This window comes from Borostomias antarcticus (genome assembly GCF_949987555.1).
Source record: "Borostomias antarcticus genome assembly, chromosome: 15".
NCBI lineage: Eukaryota > Metazoa > Chordata > Actinopteri > Stomiiformes > Stomiidae > Borostomias > Borostomias antarcticus.
The window spans coordinates 12128325-12153962 of NC_140248.1; the positions used below are offsets into that span (position 1 = coordinate 12128325).

The 25638-nt window shown below is 45.6% G+C and overlaps 1 protein-coding gene across 5 annotated transcripts in view; it reads left to right on the plus strand.

The window, feature by feature from the left end:
* The window catches only part of gabrg2 (gamma-aminobutyric acid type A receptor subunit gamma2), a gene marked incomplete at both ends in the record, with an annotated part of 33858 nt that overhangs the window by 1073 nt on the left and 7147 nt on the right, over window positions 1-25638 (plus strand). For 2 of the 5 annotated variants that reach the window (XM_084449369.1, XM_084449371.1), the window contains 6 exons: window positions 5281-5383; window positions 7835-7902; window positions 11297-11517; window positions 12221-12303; window positions 14285-14422; window positions 24527-24676. In XM_084449369.1, coding sequence (XP_084305495.1) covers window positions 7861-7902; window positions 11297-11517; window positions 12221-12303; window positions 14285-14422; window positions 24527-24676 — 634 coding nt within the window. Of the gene's footprint in view, window positions 1-5240; window positions 5384-7834; window positions 7903-11296; window positions 11518-12220; window positions 12304-14284; window positions 14459-24523; window positions 24677-25638 lie in introns of those variants that run through there. The other 3 variants (XM_084449367.1, XM_084449370.1, XM_084449368.1) reach the window with 3 other exon arrangements.

A 25638-nucleotide genomic window follows, 5' to 3' on the forward strand; every position in this document is an offset into this window, starting at 1 on the left:
TTGCACCAATAAAATATGAATACTTGGGAAGGAAGCGGTTGGTTTAAGGGCTTGCATTGTTTCCGTCCTGTGTTGCCTGAGGGTGAAAAATGGAGGCTGATAAATCAGACTTCATTCAATCAGCATCCCATAGAATACGACCGAGGAGTGCTCTGGCCTACGTTGAAATATCTTCACAGTGCATGCAGCTGCATTCACACAAGTGTCAGTCTAGCTACTCACACCTTTTTTGAGTTCTTCTTATGTATTGAAAATGTTCATTCGTGTGTTGTGCATACAGCAGGCCTATGTGTTCCCTATGCCCTGAATGCAGTCCATACAGTATGCCAGCCTGTCTAAATTGTTCATTATTCTGAAAGTATACTGTGCCAAAATGAGCATAACACGTGAACAAATGGAAGAGAGTTGGCCATGTCCATTACAAATATGTCGTTGACATATACAAGGTGTATTTGTAACTGATGATAAGATACACCCAGGTTCATGGTACCTCACCAGATCACTTACAGTACTGTATGGAAATCACAGACAACTGCGCCAAAAGCAGACATATACCTCAGTTCTCATGCCAAATCTCCGACACCAGAAAGTAGTGTCACGTGAACGTGCTGATGAATGAGTGCATTCATTTTTCCTTACGCATTCAGAAATATATGACTGATATAAGTGTAGTGTAAGAAAGTGAATAGTGTTGATCATTGATCATAATGTTCACCAAGAGGACACGTTTATGCTCCAAGGGTGTGTTTGCTGGTCTCAAGCAATTATTTGAGTGGCTTATTGTGTATCATGTGCTGTTTTTTTCCTAATTGAAGGGGATTAGGAAAATAATACTGTGTTTGGGAGTAGAACGTACCCCCCAGTAGAACGTAGCCCCTGGGGTCCCGTAGTTGATGTGTTAAAATGACATACAGGCCACTGAGAATAAACAAAGCCACAACAGTTATTGCAGAAAAAGACTCAATAATAACAATTAAACAAGAACAAGAGTATGCACTGAATTTATTGGAGAAAAATATGTGTTTGCCGTTCTTCCGACTGGATTTGGCAAAAGTTTTGTTGTGCTGATTGGCTGAAGGAGTCTGTCTGTCAAGTACTCCCACCCACAATAATCGTTTGAGATAAAATGCCAGACTGAGCTGTGGAGAGAAACAGAATGTGAGCTCGCTAGATCAGGATGGTCTCATGAGGCTACGTCAGTATGCCTAATGACGTGCAATATCTGTTTGATTTACTTATTGTAGGGCAAGGAATATTGCAGTTGCAAATCAGAGATAAAGCTTGGTAGAGAAGCTTGATAAAGAACGTGTCAGTGGTACTGTGGTGAAGCCTGGAGGTTCTCCTCCCTTGTGACACAGGGTGTGTCATATTCATGACCCATGGGGGAGGAACGTCAAAACCATTTCTGATTCTGGAGGAGTACCAATGGGACTGGAGTATCAGGACAGAACTGATAAGGCATATTTCCAAGACGCCCCCCAGTCAGATTTACCATCCCAAGTAGGGCCTCAGGGGTTGGTGTACCATACATCATCATATCCCCTCCATGTGGCATAAGATACTGCTGTGCTGACTACCAGGTCTCTAGGTACAGTATGGCAGCTACTGTTTTAGCCTGCAGGTAATAATATCTTATCTTTATATCTTGAGAGACTCTCTGGCTGCCATATTATGTGGGCCTTGACACTTACTTTAATCCAGACACAGCAAGTTACTTTTCTAAAGGCCAGAGGAGAGTTTAGAAAATCTTGCTCTTCAATATTAGCTTCTCACCAGAATAACTCCAGTTGCCTTGCCCTTCTGAATAAGACCAAGTTTAAATCTTACCTTTTTTTTTCTTCTTTTTTTTTTACTGGGGAGCTTTTCCCTGCTCTATTAATTCATAAACCCTGTTTATATCAGCCCCTTCCTCTTCCTTAACCATTGTACAATTCTACAGTCTTCCACTTTATTCTTTGTTTTTGTTTGATAAACCATTGGAAGAAAAAATGTGTTTTGGTCTAGTTAAATCATGCCAATGTGTCTCATATGAGTTCTCCTAAACCACTTAGGACCAACACTGTCTGTGAACCTAGCTGCTGCTAGAGATGGGCTAATTAGGGACTCACAGGCCACCACAGGTCATGTGATTTGTCACTAATAGACCAGCTTTTGTCCTCAGGGCAGTGCAGAAGGGGGCGGCCATTTTACAAAATGTCAGCTAAACTGCATTATCACTTTCTCTATCTGAGACGTGGACAAACTGAGGTAATTTCCACTGGCCTCACTCTGCTCACATTTCTGTGGTAACAGGTGAAAGGTATAATTGCCCCAGAGTAATGAGCATTCATTGGATGTGGTGGTTGTTTGCATTGTGTACTATAATGGCACAAGCCTTGTTGCTTATGCAAGAATAAAAGGGAGCATTGGGAAGGGTTACGCTTTCATTTGCAAGTGTAATTATTACAAACAGAGATATGATCGCCCATGGGAATGTTGTGTTTACTGAATCAGAAAAACAGTGATTTCCATGCAGTGCCTGATTACTGGTATTCTTCTTCTTCTTCTTCTTCTTCTTATTATTATTATTATTATTATTATTATTATTATTATTATTATTAGTAGTAGTAGTAGTAGTAGTAGTAGTAGTATTAGTATTATTATTCTCAAGGCAGAGCTCTGAAAAGTCATCCTTGGGACTGTAGAAGCAGATTGAAGATACTTAGTGACTGCATAGAGTTCAATTGCCATTGATAACACTGATAAATGGAGCATTTCTAAAAGAATATGTGGTGGTTTTCAAAGAATACTGTATCCCCATACTGTACATTGGCTAACTGAACACAGTATTCACCCTATTCTACTGTTCACTGCCTTTCAGTCGTCTCCTAACTGCACGGCACAACAAGGACATGTGAGAAAGCTGTAAAGAGATCATGAACATTAATTTTTCAACCACAACAAACGTTTCAGACTGTGAACGGATTCTCTTGTGTTCCTGTGATTAGGCCTTCCATCTGTAGCAGGTCCTCAAAGGACAAGTGGTGATGTTACTGCTCTCCCTGGCATCACTAGGCCTTCAACTGCAGCAGGTTCTCAGTGAATATTGGATGATGTTACTGTTCTACGACGTTCCCTGGCATCACTAGCACAGGCTTTCTCTACGGTTCTCTCTCACACACCAAATTAGCAACACAAACCTCTGATCTGTCTCCCCAGCACAACTTCTCTTTTATCTAAAGGTCTCCAGAGAAGTTTGCTACACAGAGAAACCCTGAACTAAAGGAGGTAGCACCTGAAAATGCCAGCGGATCTACAATCAGGAACAGACGTGTCATAAAAGCCCCACCACCAACATCCAAGACAGCTTAAAAAGATCCTGAACAGTATAATCCAGTTTTAATGTGTGGGGTTGCTGGTGGTGTGAAGCATAATGGCCTGGAGCACTTAATGTAGGCTGAGGAAGACTGAGGGAGGCTCAAGACACAGGGTCCTGCTCCCTATCTAAGTGCACGGAAAAGCCATTAGAGAGACGTGCTTTTGTTTTTACCCCAGGGGGTCTGGACATGTTTATCTCTCTCTCTCTCTCTCTCTCTCTCTCTCTCTCTCTCTCTCTCTCTCTGTGTCTCTCTCTCTTTGTCTCTCTGTCTATCTCTTTCCCTGTCTCTCCTTCTTCCTCTCTCTCTCTGTGTCTCTATCTTTGTCTCTCTCTCTCTCTCTCTCTCTCTCTCTCTCTCTCTCTCTCTCTCACAATGTGTGTTGCTGAATTTTCTGTTTGGGCAAGCCAGGTTGGGCATTTGCCACACATAGGAACCAAGTGAGAGGGCCAACTGACCTAGCCTGGAATCCAGACTTCCTCTGAAAAAATCACCCCTTTTTGTGATACAGTCTGGACCTCTTCCCATCCCATCCCAACCCATCTATTTCCAGAAATTATAATGTAACTGGGCCAATCAGAGACTGCATCCTAAGTGCTGTTCTGCCCCCCAGTGGGGTCCCGTAGTTGAGGATGTGAAATACAGTACATGCCTTTGGCAAAATAGTTGGCTAAGTTTCCCGAAGCAACCAGCAGTAATGGTAACGTTAGTACAATAAACACAGCCATAAGTGCAGTTATTGCAGAAATAGACTCAATAACAATTAAACAATGAGAATGCACTAGCGTAGTTTCTCAGAGGAAACAAAATGTTTACCAAACGTGTTGTTATGCTGATTGGCTGAAGCTGTTTGTCTATCAAGGCAAGTAACGTTACTATTGCCCACTGTAATCGTTCTGGGTAGCTAGAGGTCCAAATTTTTATTTTGCAAGGAGGTCTGGCTTCCATGGTTGCTGAGCTCTGCTGGCTTCGAAACTGTGACTTCGGAGTTCTGACCCAACCCGAGTCCATCATGCCGTATTCCATTTCTCCTGTCCATTGTCACTAGCACCCTCCCTCACACAGCACATACTCTCCTGTAGTCTCCTCACATACTGGACGTCCTGTCAGCAACATCTAGATCAACCTCCTATGAACACAAATCCACCATTATTAGGGTTTGAGCGCCTCCATAACCCCCCCTCTGTCCCAGCCCAATTGCAAATAATAAACTGAACAAAGAAATAAAATAAAAAGTTTATTCAGTGGAATATAATTTACTAAGATTGCTGTGGCTTGGAGAGAGGGGCATATTGCTGTAAGATGCTCCTGAGACCTCATAATGCTTTTAGACATTTAACTGAGGTGAGACAACTCATGGGGATTTGCACAGATGAGCACAGAAACCCCAAAATCCCATTACTAATTAATTTATCAGATCCATGTCCTTTTACTCAATAGCCTAATGGTCTTTAGACCCATGGTCTAGCCCCCATACCAACATTCTCACATACTATGTGAGTTGTGGCAGTCTTAGTAGTTATAGTCCTGAATGTCACTTTCAGCACTGGTGTTGAGCTGACAGTGTCTGAAATGTCATATCTGTGCAGGGCATCACATAAAGATCAGTAGCATAAAGATCAGTAGCCGCCAGCAGGAAGCCTTTCCTCCTATCTACTTGCTGCCTTTCCCTTTGATTTCTACCAGCGGGCAAGACACGTTAGCATGGCTAGCCTAGTAGGGCTCAATGTCTCTTCTCCATCATGGTGGAGGAGTACATATTGCCATGCTCTACATCCTTGTTTCCTATGTATTTTATGTCATATTTTAGTTTTTTTTTGTGATCTTCAAAGTATCAAAGTTTGGATGATTCAAAAGTCCTCTGTTGCTTTTTTTTCCCGACAGCTCTTTTCAGACTGAAAGCGATGACGACGAGGTGTCGAACAAAACGTGGGTGCTGACTCCCAAAGTGTACGAGAGCGACGTCACCCACATCCTAAACAGCCTTCTAGACGGCTATGATAACAAACTGCGACCAGATATAGGAGGTAGGTGTCATCTCTGTGCTCATCGATTGGCCTCCTGCCACTCACGCTCCCCCGAGCCCGCAGTATCGGCGACGCCATCGTCGCTATCTGCCGTCCGCATCTGCAGTCGTAAGGTGGAGCAGACCTGATAGCATCACGCAGACATCTCTGTCATTTCAATGAGACTGCTCAGACTAGGAGGCCCCCACCAGTGTGACTTATAGATGCAGAAGCGACAGAAGCAGCATGCAAGTCATTATTTGGCAGGCAGCAGCAGCAGCAGCAGAAGTGCATCCTGGACTGGCCATCACCAGCCTATTAGCCCTGTCCATCAGCGTGCTGCTGTGGGCCAAATAAACAGCCAGCAGAGTAGACTTCTCTCTTCAGTTTGAGTGGCAGCTTGGCTGGGCTCCCCGGGTCCCGATGACAGTAGATGGTGGAGCTGGTAGATCTACTGAGGCAAGGAGGGCCAACTTCTCTTATCTTACTCTGATCACCAAGGTCAGCTTGGTGTTTTTCCTTCATACAGTTTGGGCTAGGATTTAGGAATTCACATCAATGCTCCACCAAGCCGGCTGCCACCATCTTTGCTATCAAACATGGTGTTGCAACCCTATCCTTCCAGAGGCTGGCAATTTACACAGATACAGAGTGTCTATTATTAGCCAGCCATCTACCAGCCAATAGTGGCGGCAAGTTTTCCTCCTAACGGGTGGAAGGTGGGATTTGGATTCATCACAGATGGTTCCACAGTTCCTTTGAAGCCCACTGTACAGCCCATTCAACTTTAATGAGCAGGAGACACAGGCTGAGAAAGACATTCGCTTTCCTCAGTTTATGATATCCCTGGAACCAAGGCTGCATCGCGTGGAAAAAAATGGTGTTTCATAGCAGGTGCAAATAAGATGTAATAGAAAGCTACAGTGACATGAAATTTTAAGGTTTATAAATCACTTTAGCTGTAATGAGTATTCTCACAAAAAATAGTGTTTTTTTTGCGGTGGGGTGGGGCGGGTGACTGGGTTGATATAATCACATTATAAAATGCTCATCATTAAAGTTATGGGATTTAAAATATATCAATTTTAGGGCATTTCTGCTTTATTGGGATAGAACAGTGCGAGGACAGACAGGAAAGGTGGGATAGAGAGAGAGAGGGGGGAAGGGTGTGGGCCGGATTCAAACCCGCACCGCTGCGGTGGGGACTAGCCTTGACATGGTACGCGCCCAGTGGCGCATTTAGGCATCTCAGGGGGGGGGGGGGGGGGGGCGGCAAAAGGAGCAGAAAAAAAACTCAGCGAATCTCAGTGAAGTAAACCCCCCCCCCCCGGTCAACAAATCGCACGTCAATCAGAATTGCCTGTCAGCACCTCCACCCCGCTCAACAGCTTGCCGACAGTTTGTCATTATCAATCGGAAAGCCCGTTAATTCCGCGTTTACAAAACGAAACTGAAAGTGTTCCATCTCACCGCATCGGCTCTGGGCCGGGGGGGGGGGGGGGGGGGGCGCCATAGCGGGGGTTCGCCCAGGGTGGCATATAAGCTAGAGACGCTACTGCACGCGCCCCCAGATATTGAGCCCCAACCTATTGAGCATAAGAAATTCATTTAATATTAGTCATATGGAAATACTCCAGCTCCAGGTACTTGTTGGTGTCATGTCATGTTTGATCATTTAAATGATTTTTAAAAATGTGGATGGTGGACTTATCTGGCCCCCAGGTGATTACTGTTTTTTTGCTTCACTCTGGAATATGTAGAGGTGGGTTGTATGCCCACCTCCCTTGTTCTCTGTAAAGCGCATTGTGTTGCCTCTGGGTATGAAATGCGCTATACAAATAAAGCTTTGATTGATTGATTGATGGTGCAGCACATGTACCATTTATTATCTTTAAAGCAGATTCTTCATGAATGACAAACTGCTAGCAATATATTTGAGTACTGTACTGTACAGTATGTCCACTCACTCACAGCTTTTACTGTGAGAGAGTTTCAAGATAAGAGATCAAGCATAAGTCATTTGGATTGTCGCATGTGTGGGTGTGATAAGCGTGTGTCTAGACGATGTGCTGGAGGCTCCTTCACCCTTCACGTCCTGGGCAGAGATGGGGTCACCCCAGGAAGGTCCTGACCCATCTTCAGACACACTTACACTTACTTCAACATAGTGTGGGGAGTAGAGATGAATAAGTAGCTGGACTACTGTACGTTTCCCTTGAGCTTCTTTGTTCAGTTGTTCAATTCTCTTTAGTCTGGTGACGTTTATTTCTTCTTACTCAGCTGGGATCAAGTGTTCCCAGCTCAGAGAGACCCTTTGTTTTGTATTGCTATGAGCCAAGTAAGTCCAGCATCGGTAATAATAAATGAATGTGTATCTGTTACGTCATGATGCGTCCTTCATTCAAGGTTCCATTGATCATCCAGCATCTAACAGGCACAGTATCATGACACTATGTTGTTTTCGTCTTACAGTCAAACCAACAGTGATCCACACGGACATGTTTGTCAACAGTATTGGACCAGTAAATGCCATCAACATGGTAGGTACATCCAAGCTAAACCTCAGCATTTAATGTTAATGTTTTCTATTTCACCACAGTTAGGTTGAAATGTTTTGTTTGTTTTTGTCCTGCTACATTTCCTCCTTTGAAATCAGTCTAGCCGATGGCAAGTTTCCATCCAAACATTTTAACTGTTCTGATTTGTCACTACTGTATTTCAAATTACATTAGACTGGCATTGAAATTGCATTATTGACAAATGGCATTAGGCAATTCCTGGCATAATCATATTAGCTTCCACAGAATAGATTGCATGGATCTAACTATCTGTATTGGAGCAGAGACTCATATTTCCTCAAGGCTAGATCCTGTCCCAGCCACCCACCCCCACCACGGCTTTTACTGCTGGACAGGCTTCCGGATTGTCTTGTGATGCAATGGCGTCCTGTACAGACTGACCAAGCCACTCCAAGATGGTTGTTTCTATTAGTAGACTGAGTTAAGCTGTAAAGGCGCTAGAAATAGGGCAGGATGGGTAGAGTGAGATTAGGGGACTGCAACGCTGAGAGAGTCAGCAGCCAGTTTGTTCCATTGTGTTCCAGCTGAAATCCCAGCAGACGTTTCAATTCCATTGTAATTCAGCACAACAATCTCTCGTCTCCATCAAAGACCAACGCCAAAGCACCGAGAGAGTCTGAACCAAAGTATCAGTTCTGTTATAGCAGGGTAAAGGGACTGTTAATGTTTTGATGTGCATATTTTTAATCACCCTGGGCTTCCATGGCAACTAGCTCAGACCGTGTGTTTGTGTGTGTGTGTGTGTGTGTGTGTGTGTGTGTGTGTGCGTGCGTGCGTGTGTGTATGGGGTGTGATTAGTGCCAGCACACCATACTGAAACGCTTGACTTGCGCCTACTTAAGAAGACGCGATGACATCAAACGTCTAAACGCACGTGTATAATTTCCATTGACAAACAATGGAGAGACAGACGTCTCATAGCTGTAATGTACCTGTAACGCAGACGCTGTGCACATGTTGTTTACACGTATTGCGCATCGTGTGCGTGACGGCAACACTACAGGTTAGATGCGCCTCACATATGCGACACCAACACTACACATGACAGTTTGGTAAAATCATAAATGAACGTACGTACGTACGTCTTGTAATGTGTGCAGAAATTGCATAGCGACGTGTCAAACGTGCCAGTGCCTTGCTTGCGCAGCAGACGTGTTAGCGGCCGCACGTGTAGGTCAGTTGTCTTTAAATCATAGCTGGTTCTAATCTCGTCCTTTCCAATTGGTAATGCATTCTCAATAAATGGAATTCGCACATGTTAAGCAACTTGTTTTTAATAAAGCCTAATATCTGAATGACTCTTTCTTCGCAATTTAAAACAAATGTTCAGATACACGTGTTTCTTGTCAATAGAGGGCGCTGCAGCACCGTCAGCACCAGTTCGAACAGCCACAACCTATTTGAAAATGTAGCGATAGTGGAGATAAAACGACACATATCTAGGAAAAGTTATGCAAGGAGGGTCCTGGAATTTGATTGAGTGCAAATAAATATTCTTAATTTTTATTCAATATGGACAAATGAGCCCCGCTCGCAGCTTCTAGTGCCCGCTGACTTAACACGAGCGTGCAAACGTTACATGCATGTGCGCAAAAGTGACACGGCACTTTTGACACGTCACCCTCTGAGAATGCGAGCGACTCGTAACGCTTGCGTATATGCACGCCTATTAATCAGCTCGCCAAAGTACCTTTATACACGCAATGCAGGCGACGAAAGCACTGAGTGTTTGTTACGCTGGCACGAATCACACCCCATAGTGTGTGTGTGTGTGTGTGTGTGCGCGTGCGTGCGTGTGTGTGTGTGTGCGTGTGTGTGTGTGTGTGTGTGCGCAGGTGTGCGTGTGTGTGAATCCATCTCTAGTGGTTTGCATTCAGATGTCATCTGTGTCGTGGGTAGTATGTGCACTGTGTTCACACTAATCATGTTGCTGTTGTTCTGGTGGCAACAGGATTATGGGGATGGTCTGATAACAGAAGTCTGTGCAGCCAAGCATAGACACCGTTGTGAATACTAAGTATGCATTTTCATGATAGCTTCAGCAGTTTGGTTTAAGATGGCTCAGCAGTCTGCGATTGGATAGACATTCTACAACACAGTACTACAGTTTAGGTGGTCAAGACGTTATGTCAGATAAAGATCTGATACCTGTTATTTATTCTTACTGAGTTCATGACTGGCATGTAATTACACAATTTTTTTTGGGGGGGGGTGGGGGTGTCTTTAAAAATGTAAGTAGATGTAAGTATTATCTTGGTTTGGTAACAACACTTAAAGTTGCCTTCACACCACATTAACTTGCCCCTAAAAAACTCAGCTCCCGTCCCCCCATACTTTACCTTGAACCACATAACCTATGCCACGATACCGTTGTACCATGTAATTACATACAGTGCAGTTGTTCCTATGTATTTAAAATACATAGGAAATGTGTTATTACTATATAGTTGTAAAGTAATTATTGTCAACTGAAGGTAAAGCATTACCCTCAGTTCATTCAGTTCAGTCTGAAAAAGAAAGGTAAACGTAAGTAAAGTAAAAGTAAATTGCATCGTATCACATTTGGCAAGGTTACAATACGGTCGGGGTGCCATGTAAATGTTTCTTCCCAGGATGAAGTGTCTGATGTATAAGCATACATGTGCTGGGTCAGTGTTTAAAAAAATATATTTCATGACTCTGGCTGGTACGGATCTGGACTGTACAGCTAAGCTTTGTTAGGATGTCTCTGGGGTGAGTAGCAGACAGCAGGCTTTTGTCAGAGCTGGGACAACACCCAACTCATGGAGGTTATGCGGTTAGATATTGCTTCTGCCAAACAAGAGGTGCTATTAATTGCCTCACTAAGCATTTAATTTTCAGGTTGAAAGCCTCAAGATGGTCCAGTTGAACTGCAATATTGAGTACAAAGGATTCATCCATTTTACTCAGACAAAGTGCCCTGTCAACATATGTAGCATTCTATTTCAGTTCCAGCTACGAAACTGCCATCAGAAGAAAAAGTTTCTATAAAGCCTCCAGCGTGATTTGTATTCACGGGCTCTGAAGCACGGTCGTTTCTGTTTTAATGGTCTCAGGGCACTCCGTTTTGATTAAGTTCCTCAGGATACTGTGTAGGAGTGTTACCCATGGTTCAATGTGTAACATGAAGCAGATAGTGTGGCATGCAGATGTCGGTGTCCTGAGAAAGTCCGCTCTCCTTCGCTATTCTGGGTCTGGCGGTATAGGCTGTGCTTGGTGACGCAAGATCAGATATCGGGCCCAGCTGTGGCAGCAATGGAAGAGGCATTTTTTGAACACTTGCACATGCGTCTGTGTCTGTCTACAACATAAAGGTGAATTCTTTCCCCCGCAGGAGTACACCATTGATATCTTCTTCGCCCAGACGTGGTACGACCGGAGGTTGAAGTTCAACAGCACCATGAAGGTGCTGCGTCTCAATAGCAACATGGTGGGAAAGATCTGGATCCCGGACACCTTCTTCCGCAACTCCAAGAAGGCCGATGCCCACTGGATCACCACGCCCAATCGCATGCTGCGCATCTGGAATGATGGACGGATACTCTACACGCTGAGGTGAGACGATGGACGTTAATGACACATCCAGCAACACCGCCCCGACACTTAACGCCCCTCTGTGTTTCGATTGTGAGTTGCTGATTGCTCTACATTCTTCAATGATTGATAGAAGTGCTGATATACACTGTCAATTTGAAGAGGTTCCTGGGTGATTTGACTTCGGTTAGGAAACAGGGTTGTGTCTAGTTGACGGCGTCAGGCAGATTGACATCCTATCAGCATTAAATGAGCGTGGCAGCTCATTCATCAGCCTATCTTCATTCAGTGGCCTCTGGTTAACGGTTTGAGACTGGCAGTGTGATGCAGTCGACTCAGTCACGGTACGATCCAGTTAGCTAGCACTCTACCGTCAAGTCTAATGAGTTGATAAACTCTGCCGAGGTCTATAATAAACAATGATTGATGTTTTTCCAAGAATGCTGCTATACACTTAATTAATTAATTATGAAACTCTGACCAAACCAAGGGCTTATGGCACTGTTGTCATGATGAATTGAATGATACATGACAATTGGAAGAATGTGTGTGGGGATGGGTATTGTTATTAATACTCAGTTTGCCAGAAAGTAAGGATGTTTAATGACTTTTTCCATGATGAAGAACGGTTAAAATTGGACCGTAGTGTTGCAGGAAGTTGTCAATGGCTCTTTGATCAATGTGATCAGCATGGTGGATGTAAACAGCGTGTGTTTTCCTGCAGGTTGACTATTGATGCTGAGTGCCAGCTTAAACTGAACAACTTTCCAATGGATGAGCACTCCTGTCCCCTGGAGTTTTCAAGCTGTAAGTCTGGCCATATGCTCGTTCTACCCCACTGTCTTTCTCATCCTGTCTGTCACACTCACACTTTCACACGCACACACACTTTCACATGCATTCACGCACGCACACACACACACACACACACACACACACACGCACACACATACAGTACACACACCCATCACAGCTTCTAACTGTAACTGCAGCCAAGTACAAGCACCCTACCATGTTGATGAAGACATCAGCACAGCACACCAAAAGTTCATTCACTTTCATCATTCCAAGAGGCGGACTTAGTTAGAATAGCATTAGTGAATTCTACCTCACAACCGTGGCAGTTTAGATGGAACCTAGAGGCTGTGCTGTTGCCAGGGTGAAACCTGAGCCAGAGGAATCAGTCTACCATGTAAGAAACCGATGGGGGAGGGGTTTATGCTAATAAGCACTGCCAGGGAGCTCACAGATGCACCATGGGATATTCTCCAGAGAGAGCTCCCTAAATAGCTCCAGAGCAACTAGAAAGAGAAATGGGAGTTGTAGGTCTAAAAACAGAACAGAAAAACACATTTAAAATGGATGAAAGCCACGGATGTTTCTAACGTGAAATCGGTTGATGTGCGTGAGCTTCCCTGAGAAGCAGCGAGACACGAGACAGCAGCTCTCTCAGGCACCCCAAGATACAGTACAGGGCCGTGGCACGGTTTCAGTGCCACCATTTTGTGAGGGTTATTCATGTATCACTACAGTCTCTGCTGTAAGTCTGGACACATGCAACCTAAATGTGCAGGGCGAGGCCAGCTGACAATGTATAGCCTCAAAAAACGCTGAATGTTAGCATTTTTGTTCCAGGGAAAACAACACATGATGTTGTTTATTGTAGGTTAGGTTTAGGCACAATAAGGGTTCTAGCAGTATGAAATGCCGTAACCATAATAGTATGCTTTCTCAGGATAAACATTTATCTTCTTTGGCCGTTTCCACTGGCTGATCAGGCAGGACCGTATTGTAGTCAGTTGTTTTGAATTTTGAATAGACATTCAAAATTGGTTCCCTGACGGTTCTGTTAAGAATTCTAATTAGAAGATCAAGATGGAACACATGTCTGAACGGCTGACAATAATATAACAATAATAACAGTAAACTTGACAAACTAGACTATGGTTCGCCTAATGTCCCCCCACTGACAACAAAAGTTTGAATCAATAACGATTATGAGACCACAGCCACTGGAAGGAAGAAATGCCCTAATGTGGACAATGAATGAAGGCTAAAGACATATCTTATGTGCCTCAGAGGAACCTCAAATGCACGATGTGCCTGGGCTGTTCAATTAAAAAGACCATTAAAGTTAGATAGTGCTGGGGAAAGTTCAAGCACATCAGACCATCCTCCTTACCCCCCATGCATATACAGTAGCTGAGCTCATCTCTGGACAGAAATCAAACGAGACTGGGCCCAAGGTCAGTCATTATTAGCATTCTGTACTGAACTCACAATGTTCCAGCATTTTCAAGTCCAATTATAATTATCTTTCCCTAAACCACTGCTATATAAGTGATACAGAGGTGTATAATATTATCCACGTCATTGCAATTTTGCAGGGCCAAAGGTTTTTTATTTCATTTTATAGTAGGGCTAAACAGATACTTAACTTAAGGAAGGACATTTGACTTTCAAATTTTCTCATGTACAAAAACTGGCAATCCAACAGCCCATAGTACAAGCATAACATCCTCAAAACCAACTGAGCAAACTCTCCTTCTCTCTCTCTCTCTCTCTCTCTCTCTCTCTTTCTCTCTCTCTCTCTCTCTCTCTCTCTCTCTCTCTCTCTCTCTCTCTCTCTCACACACACACACACACACACACACACACACATATTCAAAGCATCTAATTCTATCTCTAGCACTAACTCACTCTCTGGGGCCGAATTAGCCTCTGTACCTCTGTATCTTGAACACTATCTGTGTCCCCATCCTTCATTCCAACCCTGGTCCCCTCCCAGACGGCTACCCCAAGGAGGAGATCATCTACAAGTGGAAGAGGAGCTCCGTGGAGGTGGGGGATATCCGCTCCTGGAGGCTCTACCAGTTCTCCTTCGTTGGCCTGAGGAACACCTCTGAGATCGTCAGTACTGTGTCAGGTACACTACGTTCGCTCCAGCAGCAGCTGCTGTTCAGTCTGCAGGAGATTGGGCCTCCTCCTCCTGCTGTTCACTGCGTATACAATTTGTTTATTTGCTGTTATTCTTCTACCTCATACATACTGTAATGTGTGGAGTGATCCTGTATTATGAGGTGAATCCAGGGACAGTCTTCAATCTTTAGATGGAGTTCTATTCTATTCTAATCGGTTCTATTCGGTTCTATTCTATTCACATTCAGCTAGGGTGCACCCTGGTGAATTAAAATAATGGATGTCTTGATGTCTAATACATAGAAAAGAGTGACAACACATGCATTATTCATGTGCTGTCTTTTGGCTTCAATCCACTGGAAACTCAGGAAATAAATGTTACTCCTGAGGACCAATAGTTGCCTTGCAGTGTTTTACATTATTGTACAGGACAGACAGGGACTGTTTATGCGCTGAGTTGGGAGGGTAATGTGTCTGGTGGTGAGCAAGAGTAAGAGGTAAGAGACTTGAGCAGAATTTCAAGGATGCTTTAGGCAGTCTGCTGTTTGCCAGGAAGCTTTACCTTTGGCCAGGGCAAGATTTATGTTCCTCTGGGCTGCTGACATCGCAAGAGAAGTGATAAAACAAATCCAGGGCTGAGGGAAAATAATGTGTGCAGAATCAAAGGTCATCTCGTAAATCCTACTGTTATCAATCAAGAGAATTTAAAGCCATTTAAGCATCTATTTCCCTAAGTGACAGCTTCAGAGGAATAAAAGCTTACCAGAGAAAACACCATCTATTATGATTATCATAAGTGTTATTTTTGGCTCCCGAAGAGGGAAAGAGCAAATTAGAAGGTATTTTAAAGAAATATGCAATCTATTTCGATAATTCAGTTAAACTGGTATTGATAGAAGAGAACGGTTCTTTCTACTTTCAAGCCATTTAGAACATTCATTCCAGTCTAAAGAACAGGAGTCATTTTATCTGACATGCTGTGGTGGACCACTATGCGAGATATGAATGTGTCACAGTAAACATGATATACTGTATTGATTCAGACTCAGTTTTGTTGTGCAGTGTAAGCAGCATGCAATATTTCCCAAGACATTCCCCCTACAGTATGTTTATTCAGAGGATATATTGCTGTTTTACTGTTAAGTGTGTTGGGTCATTGGTGTTACTTGAGTCAAAGACTCAAACAGTAAGCAAGACTTAAGAGTCTCTTGGTTATTTATTAGGCTCAGTACCTTCAGTGAAGTAAGTCAGAGATACAACCAGAAGGACCCAGAGAGACAAGCACCGGTTTCTCCCCGCGACAGTGCGGTCACAAGCCACAGGGAACAGAGCACATCACCAAACCTGACAGGGGTGCCTCAGGTCATTTGAATGTGTCCTAACATTGGTTCACTGTGTCATTTATTTTCAAACAGAATGAATTGCGATGATGAAGAATGACTGTGCGGAGAGGCATGAAATAGCGGTGCACCCTCTGCCGTGTGGCTGTGACGTTTTCACTGTGACGTTTTCGCTGTGACGTTTTTGTATGGAGGGCGCGTCTGGTTTCATTCGGCATTCCTCCTCTGGCGACGTCAAAAACGTAACAAGAAAAAAAAAACTCGGCCCCTCACCGTGTCACTTCACATTAGGGCCCTCGGAGAGCCTCTTCCCTAGCTTACCTGCGGAGCCCCCGTGCTCCTGCAAGTGCCCTGACCCCCCCCCTGCCGACGTCACCCGAGGGGCCAAGACAAGGACGAGCCGGGGGAGGAGGAGGAGAGAGAGAGAGAGACAGGCCAGGGGATCTGGCCGTGGCGGGGGTCTTCCGTCCTCCGGTAACTCCTAATGCAAAGTTAACCCCTCGGTAACAGGGTTAAGCTGGCCGTGCGGTGCTCCCATCTGGTAGCTCAGAGATGAGGGGGGGATCAGAGAGAGAGGGTGGGAGAGAGAGAGAGAGAGAGAGAGAGAGAGAGAGGGAGCAGGGATGAGAAAGACACATCAGAAAGGGAGGTGAAGAGACACTGGAGGGTGGAAGAGTGGGAGGAGGGGTGGGAAAGAGAGAGGGAGAGGAGGTAGAACTGGAGAGACAGATAGATAGGATTGATTGTGGTGTGAGGGAGAGGAGTCAAGGCACGAACACATCGATCTCGTTCCTGGGCAAAGACAACAATAGGTTATGAGCATTTAAATAACAGTAATCAGTATCGCGGAGGAGCATCCCGCTCACATTCCTCCCCTTCTGGGCACGTTAGCAGGAGTCAGACTCGTTGAGAGGAGCAGAGGCTGTCTTCTCAAGCGTGAACGGAATCAATCCCATTTGCCACATACTATCTGCCAGATTCTCTCCTCGCACTCTCTTTTAGTCAAGCTTCTGTTTAGTGTGTGTATGTGTGTGCGTGTGTGTGTGTGTGCGTGCCGGCGTGCGCGCGTGTGTGTGTGTGTGCACTTATGCGCATATACGCTCTCACGCATATCTTGTCTTTTTTTGTTGTGAGCGCTATTCTTAGAGTGACCTTCTAGATGCTGTGGCCCTGTTGTGTGTGTGCGTCGGCCTGTGTGATTCTGGAAGCCGCGGGACCCCTCAGCGTCACCTCTCCCAAGCACTGTGTGCAGATGACTCGTTGATGGGGGCAATCTGCGGGGCATTATGGGTGAAAGGCAGTGAGCGTCGCAGGCGTGCACTGACATCCCCGTGTCAAATGTCCCGTCCTCTGAACCCCTTCAGGGCTGCGCATGGAGGCCTGAGACCCCAGAAAACCACAGCGACAGCTGCTCTTACTGGATGACCCAGCCCCCAGAAAGGACAGCGACGCAACACAGAGCGCAGTTCACCTCCGGAAAATTCCTTTCCAGTGAATCTCAAATGAATGGAGGGAGGCATCTGTGCGTTTTTCTTTCTTTTTTTTAACGCCCGGATGAGTTCTCGGACGTTGCGGCCATGGACTTCACTGGACACACTTCAGTCGGATGGACGAAAAGCCCAGGCGCCATCAGCTTGTGTCCCTGGCTCGCTGCTGTAACGTGAAACAGGATATTTTGTCAGAGAGAATCCACTTAGGGCAGCGGGGGACAGGCATGTGGCAATATCGTGATTGTGGCAGGAGGAAGAGGAGATTCTCCCTGTAGCACAGTGATAAGGGCTAGCGAGCAGGGTGGATGGAAGTAATCAAAAGCACATTAAAGACAGTTCCACAGGCTGACTGCGGAGATGGGGGTGACTCAAAGTCACCCTGTCACAAAGGCCTTACGGTTTTAATAATGAACTGAGAGAGAAAGACAGCGTTCACAATAATAATTAGACGAGTGCAGTTGTAGTATTGTATTGTAATACTGCCCTAGTTCTAAAGCATATGTACTGTATGACTGACGTCTACACTCTTCACTTTTGTGCAGTATCTATTGCAAATGCTCCTTGACATCAAGCATTTAGAGGTTAAAGCATTGTTGAACTCGCTGGCTGCCCTGTCTGTTCCTATGTGGCGCGTATTGGGTGAGCAAGGTTAGGGTGCACAGAGATGGCCAATTAGTCCGAACCCTGCGTTCCTGCTGTAATAGCAGAGCTGCTCTCCGATCCTCCCCTCCTCCTGCTGTCTGACGGGAGAGATGGTCGTGTGTGGGAGGAAGCATGCTCTCCCCTCCTCCTGCTGTCTGACGGGAGAGATGGGTCGTGTGTGGGAGGAAGGGCTCTGAGTCCACCAGAAGCCCCACACGTCCCTCGCTCTCCACCCCCCTCCTCCAGCCTTCCTCTGGGTCACTAATATGGCTGTAATTAACACCTGGACACTGATGGACCTGATAAGCCGTGGAGAGGAGATTGCATTGGGAAAATAAGGCCTTGTTTTCCTCCCTGCTGACTGCCACCTGCATATTAAGAGCTCCTCCTGTGTGTGAGAGAGAGAGAGAGAAGAGGAGAGCAGGAATAAAGGGGGAAGACAGAGAGACAGATGGAGAGAAAAACTGTGGGAGAGAGAGGCAAGGGAGAGAGAGACAGGGGGAGAGAGACAGGGAGTGAGAGAGAGGCAGAGAGAGAGAGAGAGAAGCAGAGGGAGAGAGAGGCAGAGGGAGAGAGGGGCAGGGGAGAGAGAGACAGGAGGTAGAGAGAGGCAGGCAGACAGACAGAGAAACAGGGGGACAGACAGACAGACAGAGAGGTGGGGGGAGAGAGAAAAACAGAGAGAGAGGCAGGGGGAGACAGACAGACAGAGGCAGGGGGAGAGAGACATACAGAGAGAGAGGCAGGGGGAGAGAGACATACAGAGAAAGAGGCAGGGGGAGAGAGACATACAGAGAGAGAGGCAGGGGGAGAGAGACATACAGAGAAAGAGGCAGGGGGAGAGAGACAGACAGAGAGAGAGGCAGGGGGAGATAGACCGACAGACAGAGACACAGGGAGAGAAAGAGGCAGAGGAAAACAGTTGGATCATCCGAGTGTCTTAGGCGTCAGATTTGAGTAGAGAGTACATGGCTCTACATTTAGAATGGGTAAACATCCCCGACCCTCCCCTGATTCTCCCGGTCGTCCTAACGACTGGCGCTGTGGAAGTCCTGCCATGGCACGGTGTCAGAAGTAAATAGGACACGGGAATACATTGAGCGGCTGAATGAAAAACCAACCCATTTGCGGGAGCGGACATTTTGAGGGAGAGGGAGCGTGTCGGTTGTTAGTTCCAGGCGCGGGCAGAGCGGTGTTGGGTGGCTGCAAGGCTACCGTACATATAAACAGGCCCTCTCTGTCATGGCTGCTTGTTTGGACCGCTCCCGAGCGACTGTTGCTTGAGCACCCAGCGCGTTGACACGTCCTGGCATGTCGTTATCGGAGCTGGGTTAGGAGAGGACAGGGAAGGGAGGGGAGGGCTGGCTGGCGGGCGGCGCTGGCTGCTGCAGTCGGCAGTCACATCGGGGGTGGGGTTTGACTAGACTAGGCGAGGCCCTCTCGACCACCACCGGGTCACGCTCGAACGTCTGACACCAGACCCACAGTTATATCGGCCAAGCTGGGCCTCAAAGCTGCGGGGACCGCTGTGATAGTTAGTTCTATTCACTGTGCCGTTGCCTAACTTTGATAATGAACCTCCGTCTATGCGTGGACATGTGCGGTACAATATGAGTTTGCCTGAAAGGTTTTTTTTTCTTTTTCTCACCAGTCACGTTGTTCATTCCAAAACTAGAGCAAGGGGTGCAATCATTCACCGACAAAGCTCCAGGTCTACCACTCGCCTTTCTCTAATTAAATCTTGTCTTTTTTTGAATTGCAGATTATCTGAGATTTATTTCCCTGGCACATTGGGGATTAGAGTTCTCTCATCAGCACCCTGATTGTTCAGTATAATGTAGATAAGTCTCCCCTAAAACAGGGGTAAGGGGGGAAAAAAATAGTCTGATCAGATAAGGTGCGAGCACGACTCACAAAGCACGACTCACAAAACTCTTACCGGGTGCACGGTCTGAAGAGGTTTCTGAACAGGGGCAAGTGTAATGGTATAGTATACTCTGACTAAAGAAGTGGGTATACTATAGCAGAAATGTTATCTTTTTACATTAGTGGTGTTTAGGGAAGTGGGTATACTGTGGGTCCATGGATAAAGAAGTGGGTATACAGTACTCCGTATACCTCCGTATACCCTCCACTACACTACTGGTGGCAAAGATAACAGCACTAACAGGAATGTCCAATTCAGGATAATTGTTATTTACTGTATATGGCATGGACAGACCGACAGGACAGCAGACCGCAAGGCTTTCTTCAGCGTTGATAAAATAAAAAATAAGGACATGTATTAAACTTGGAGAACTGAGCCGGAGCTTGAAGACATTCATATGTGTCTGGTTACGCTATCGGTGTGAATCACATGGCTCAGTCAGGGGAGTCAAGTATAATGAGCTCATTTTTACAGAGACCAACCTGGACCATCCACATGGGGAGGGAGGTGAGGCTGCCTCTCTGAATGCATGACTGAGTGGTTCCCCCTGTTGTCATCTGTGGTGTGCTTTGTAATTTTGCGTGTGACAGAAATCTATTGTTCGGTCCAACATCACGTTCTGGCGGGCGGTAACGTGAAGGGTTAAGGAGGCGCCCTCCCGTCCCTTAGGCAGTCGGCGACTGGTGTTACACTGATAATCTCGGCGGCGGCGTGACCGCTGCGGCTAAGATCATTATGCTACAGTACCTTCCTCTTGGCGTGGGTAGTCAGTGACCCCGGCCGTTGACCTCTCCTCCACCGTGATTGTACCCGCTGTCACCTCGGTGACAAATGACCGCCGGAGGTGTCGGAGCAGAGCAGGGCAGCGCTGTCAGCGCCCCACGCTACTCTGACCGGCGGGCCGAGATCAGATGGCCGACACATGCCGCAGGTCACAGCATGCCAATTTACCAGGCCGGGGGGGTGAGGGTTTTTATCACCAAACTGCGCAAGGGAGCTTTCTCCTGGTCAGCAACATCACCCAGTAGCATTACCATATTTCCTCTCATGAAGGGAACTCACCCCCGGGCGGAATGCATGCAGCAATGTTCCTGGGACTGATGTTTCAGCATTTCCTCCCAGGAAATAACCTTGCTTTTTTCATCAAAAATGGAAAAATTGAAATCCTTATTTATCCCTGTAATCTTGTTGCGGTGGGATGGAATAAGCAGCGGTCTGTGTCATGTGTACAATTTGGTTGGGCGGTCTCGAAGGCTTCAGTGGTGTGCTGCTCTGATGAATGATCTTTCTTCCCAAGTTAGTATTACTGTACATTCCACAACTCTTCAGAGAGAGAGAGAGAGAGAGAGAGGGAATTACAACTGTGAGGTGTGTGTGTTCAAAATTTGCACCATAGGAAAATGTGCAATTCTAATAAAAACACTGGACACAATATCTCAATATAAACAATGCCTGCATGCGATTTCCAGTTGCAGTTGGCATGTTGGCATGTTGTTTTCCTTTTCTCCACCATGTGTATTGGGAAGCTAAAGAGGCCACAGATCCATCTGGACTGAATAGAAACTCTCCCACCTCTAACCCATTACTGGAAAACAGCATTAGGTAATATGACACATCTTAGTCTGAGCTAGAGAGTCCATATTTTCGACCATCTTTACAGTTCTCACTTTCACACAAATTATATATAAATATCAAGATATATAGTATCTTCATCCCCCCCTTCGAAGCTCATTCCCAGGGTGAGAGATAAAAGCAACCCAGGCATGTTTCACACCTACGCCATTTGTCCCATTATCTGTCTGGGCTGACAGATGAGAACTCCTGGCAGAGCTGAGCTGAGCGGAGCCAGGCAGCTGTGAGGCCTATGAGCACCAGGCTCTCATTAGGAGGAACCCAGCGGCAGTCGCAGGGCTCTTTGATGTCTCCGCAGCCAGGAGAGAGAGATGCACAGAGATCAGTCTGCTGCTAGCTAGCTGTATACTCTACTCTCCAGTTTGGATTCAAGGAGTATGAGGTTAGGTCTCTGTGGCATATTCCGAGGACCTAGTTTTTGATTTGGGTTTAGTACCTTAAATTCACTCTTAGATAAGACCAACGTCGGGCCGCTTTTAGTTCCTCAGCAATCAGCAGAAGAAAAAAAAAGGGGGGACATTATTTTTCATCCTGTAAAACCGAACAAGCATTTAATGTATTGTGTTTCCTCCTGCAAATGTTCTGTATTATGTCTAGCGGACCGCTAACTTGCTGTGGTCAATAGTAGTGGGTACACTAAATGAACAGGTTGGGAAACCACACTGCCATATTTCAACAGGAAGTCGTTAGTGATATATTAGGGCTTGAGTTGTAATGGAAAGTGTGCATGCGTGTGTGCGCGTGTAATGTGTGGGGGTGAAGTGGTGACGAGGGTTGGTTTATCAATGTTCCCTCCCCAAGTCTCAATCCAGAGAGCAGCTTTGCTGTTAACGACTCTTGCAAACAACCTGACAGTTGGGGCAGCTGGGGTGTCTTACAGCGCTGTACGAGGCCTTATGGCAACAGCCCATCATTATTAATAGTGAGAGCTGAAGCAATATGGCTTGGCTGTGCTGACCAAGCTGAAATAACTGTATTAACTGGCAGTTTCTCAGTGACCAGGGGGCTCTCCGGGCACGTTTGAGGCCTCTGCTAATGTAATGTTAATTAAAAAAACAAAATGGTGGACATGGGAGCCGCTGAGAGCCGACTTCATGCATCTCCCATTAGCGCGCCCGTTAGTAGCCTCATCAGCAGAAATGCGCTGAGGTACGAACACCATGCACTCCGTTATTTAATGATGCTATCAGTGGTGAGGCGAACTGAAATGCATCCTGGGATTGTGCGCCCACACCTGCTCATTTGGCAACAACAAAATAACGTGCGATGCACGGACACAGGTACACACACACACGCACACATGCACACATACAGACACACACAGATGTTTGTGGCAGACAATTTGTGTTTTGTCGTAAGGTTTGCCAAATTACTTTGTTCTTTATTAACTCAGCCCAGCTGTTCCTCTCCCAGCTGAGCAGCTGTCTTTACCCTGGCAGTGTAGAACAGGTACAGACTACCCCCCATGCCCTCCAGCCTTGAGACATAGTTGGGACCAAGAGGGGTTTCAACACAGCCAACATTGTGATGTTAATCAATTAGTGGGCGACACACAGAGCTGTGCACTGGGTCATTGCTGAACGCTGTACTGTGCTGTGCCTATCCAGTCAAACAGGAGAGAAACATGCAGACACCCAGGCAAGGAGAGAGGAAGACAGACAGACAGGCATGGATAGAGGGAGACAAGCAGCCAGACAGGGAGAGGGGGAGAGAGGAGTTTGAGGTGCTGTATTACCAGTAGAGGTCTAGATGTTGTAGCGCTGTATCAGCGATACGACAGTTAGGATGACTCGGACAGACAGGTCAGTCCAGTCCAGAGTAGCACCAACCGTAATACTTAACATCTGACTAGGTTGTCTGGGTCAGGGGTGGACTGACCCCTGAAAGTTGATGGTGTAATTTACTGTAGCAATGAGGAGAAGAGATTGGATTTGTTTTTCTTCAAGGTGAAATTGAGCAATTTAGACTCATAGTGCAAATATTAGGGCTGTCAAACCCCCCCCCCAAAAAAAAATTTGAATTCATTACATGATCTGTAATTAATTAATCGCGATTAATCGCATATCAATTTTTTGACGGCAAAAGCCCCCAAATGAAGATATTTACATTCAAAGACATTACATTATTGTGGCTTTGTGATTTGATTGCTGACCGATGTCCAGTGATCCCCGGTCAGAGCAACGTATTCGGCCCGTGCCAGTAGCCTACTTCCATTCTTGTCGTCTTCTCCGTGTCATACAGCTGATGGATTTTTGTAACTACGGTGCCTCTTGAAGGTGGCTTGTAAGTTGAATCGGAGGAAGCAATTCAAAATGCCTCCATTAAGGCCTTGTCCTCGACCATTGAAATTGGCCTGCAGTCTACAGTAATCCACTTTGCGATGGAGTTTGTCAATTTTTCAGAGGTAGACTTGCTTATTCGGAGCTTGCTCTCAGTGAGTGTGGAGTGAGGGTTGGCGAAGCCCACTAGTACACTACTGGGGTTGACAGCTGTTAACATGTTTAGCATTGAGATGATAAGCTAAGCTAACTTTTCCGATGGAGTGAAAATTCTTTCTTGCATATATTGCACACGACCACGCTCTTATTAACTGTCCCATCAGGGAGTTTTTTTTTGTGGAAACTTTCCGTTTAGAGGGCAAAACAAAGTCTGATTATCCGCCTCCTCGAGTTTGTTTGAAGGCAGTGATGCTTTTGCCTGACAAACTACACACCTTACGGGGTCATTCAGGTCCAAATTAAGTTTGTTGCTTCAATAATGTTAAATCAGGCAATGATGCGGCAACTGTGCCACCTACAGCTGGACAAAATCAATGAATGCAATTAATTTGCGTTAATTTTTATTAAGGCATTAATGTTTGCATAATTAATTAATCTAATTAATGCATTGAATTGACAGCCCTAGCAAATATATTTGTTGACAGTGTGACATTGAATTTTTTATTGTACAGTAAGCTTGTGAGCCAACATTGGTTCCTCTTCTTTCATTGTCTCCTTTTGGAAACACCTGCAATTGTACTGCTACTGCTGTCTACTGTGTTTAACTGTATATCTCCCCACGTCTTTCCTCTCTGGTAGGAGACTACGTTGTGCTGACGGTGTTCTTTGACCTGAGTAGGAGGATGGGCTACTTCACTATCCAGACCTACATCCCCTGTACCCTCATCGTGGTGCTGTCCTGGGTCTCCTTCTGGATCAACAAGGACGCCGTGCCCGCTAGGACCTCCTTGGGTATGGACACTTCAGTCTGACACTTGAATTGAGGTTTTAAAGGATACTACAGCATGTTGTTAATGCAGAACATAGGCCACTGTAAAATAATAGAATGCAATATGACTGGATCAGTCTTTGTCGGTTTAAAATAAAGTGTTTGCCTCCGCAATCAAATACATGATTCTTTTACAGAAATAAACAAACAGAGAATAAAAGATGGTGGGGATTATTATCATCTGCTGTATTTAATCAGGGGCTTCTGCCAAGGCATTCATTTTCCTAATCAGCCAACCTAGTTCAAACACAAACATACATTGCGGCATCACAGTGGAGTTCATTAGCAGTCTCGCTAATGAATCCCTATCTCATACACAGGACCTGTAGCGGCCCAGGCCAGGCTCATGCCTCCAACAAAGGGCAGCTGCTTAGTAATCTAGTCCGTCTTGATTATAGGAGCCCCCTCACGGCACATGTTTTTATCTATTTATTTATTTATGTATTTATTTATTTTGTATGCATGCTTTAATGAGTAATTAATTATGCAACACAGCAAGAGAGGTGCCTCATCAGCGTAAAAATGCAGCTGCCCGCTTGGCGTGAGGAATTTAAGCAAATCTGTCGGCTTTTGAACCTGCCCTTGGTCTCTGAAGGCACAGACATTTTGAGAGGACGCTCCAATTACGGCGCTGCTCGTTACTCAGTCGGTTAGTTACTTAGTCGGCACCTCACCAGGCGCCAAGGCTCTCCTCCTTGACCTCACGCTCAGCCTGAGGCCATTAACAGGCACTGCTGAATGTAGTGTAACCCTGCACAAACTGACATGAACTTTCTATCAGCCATGTAATGTTGGTGACCTCAGTAGTGCTGAAGGGTATGACATTATTACTGTGACTGCACTTGGCATAAAAATGAAGAGAGGTTAATGTGTTTTAACACTTCTTCAGATATGCCTTTACTATGGGAACTAGAAATATTTGCAA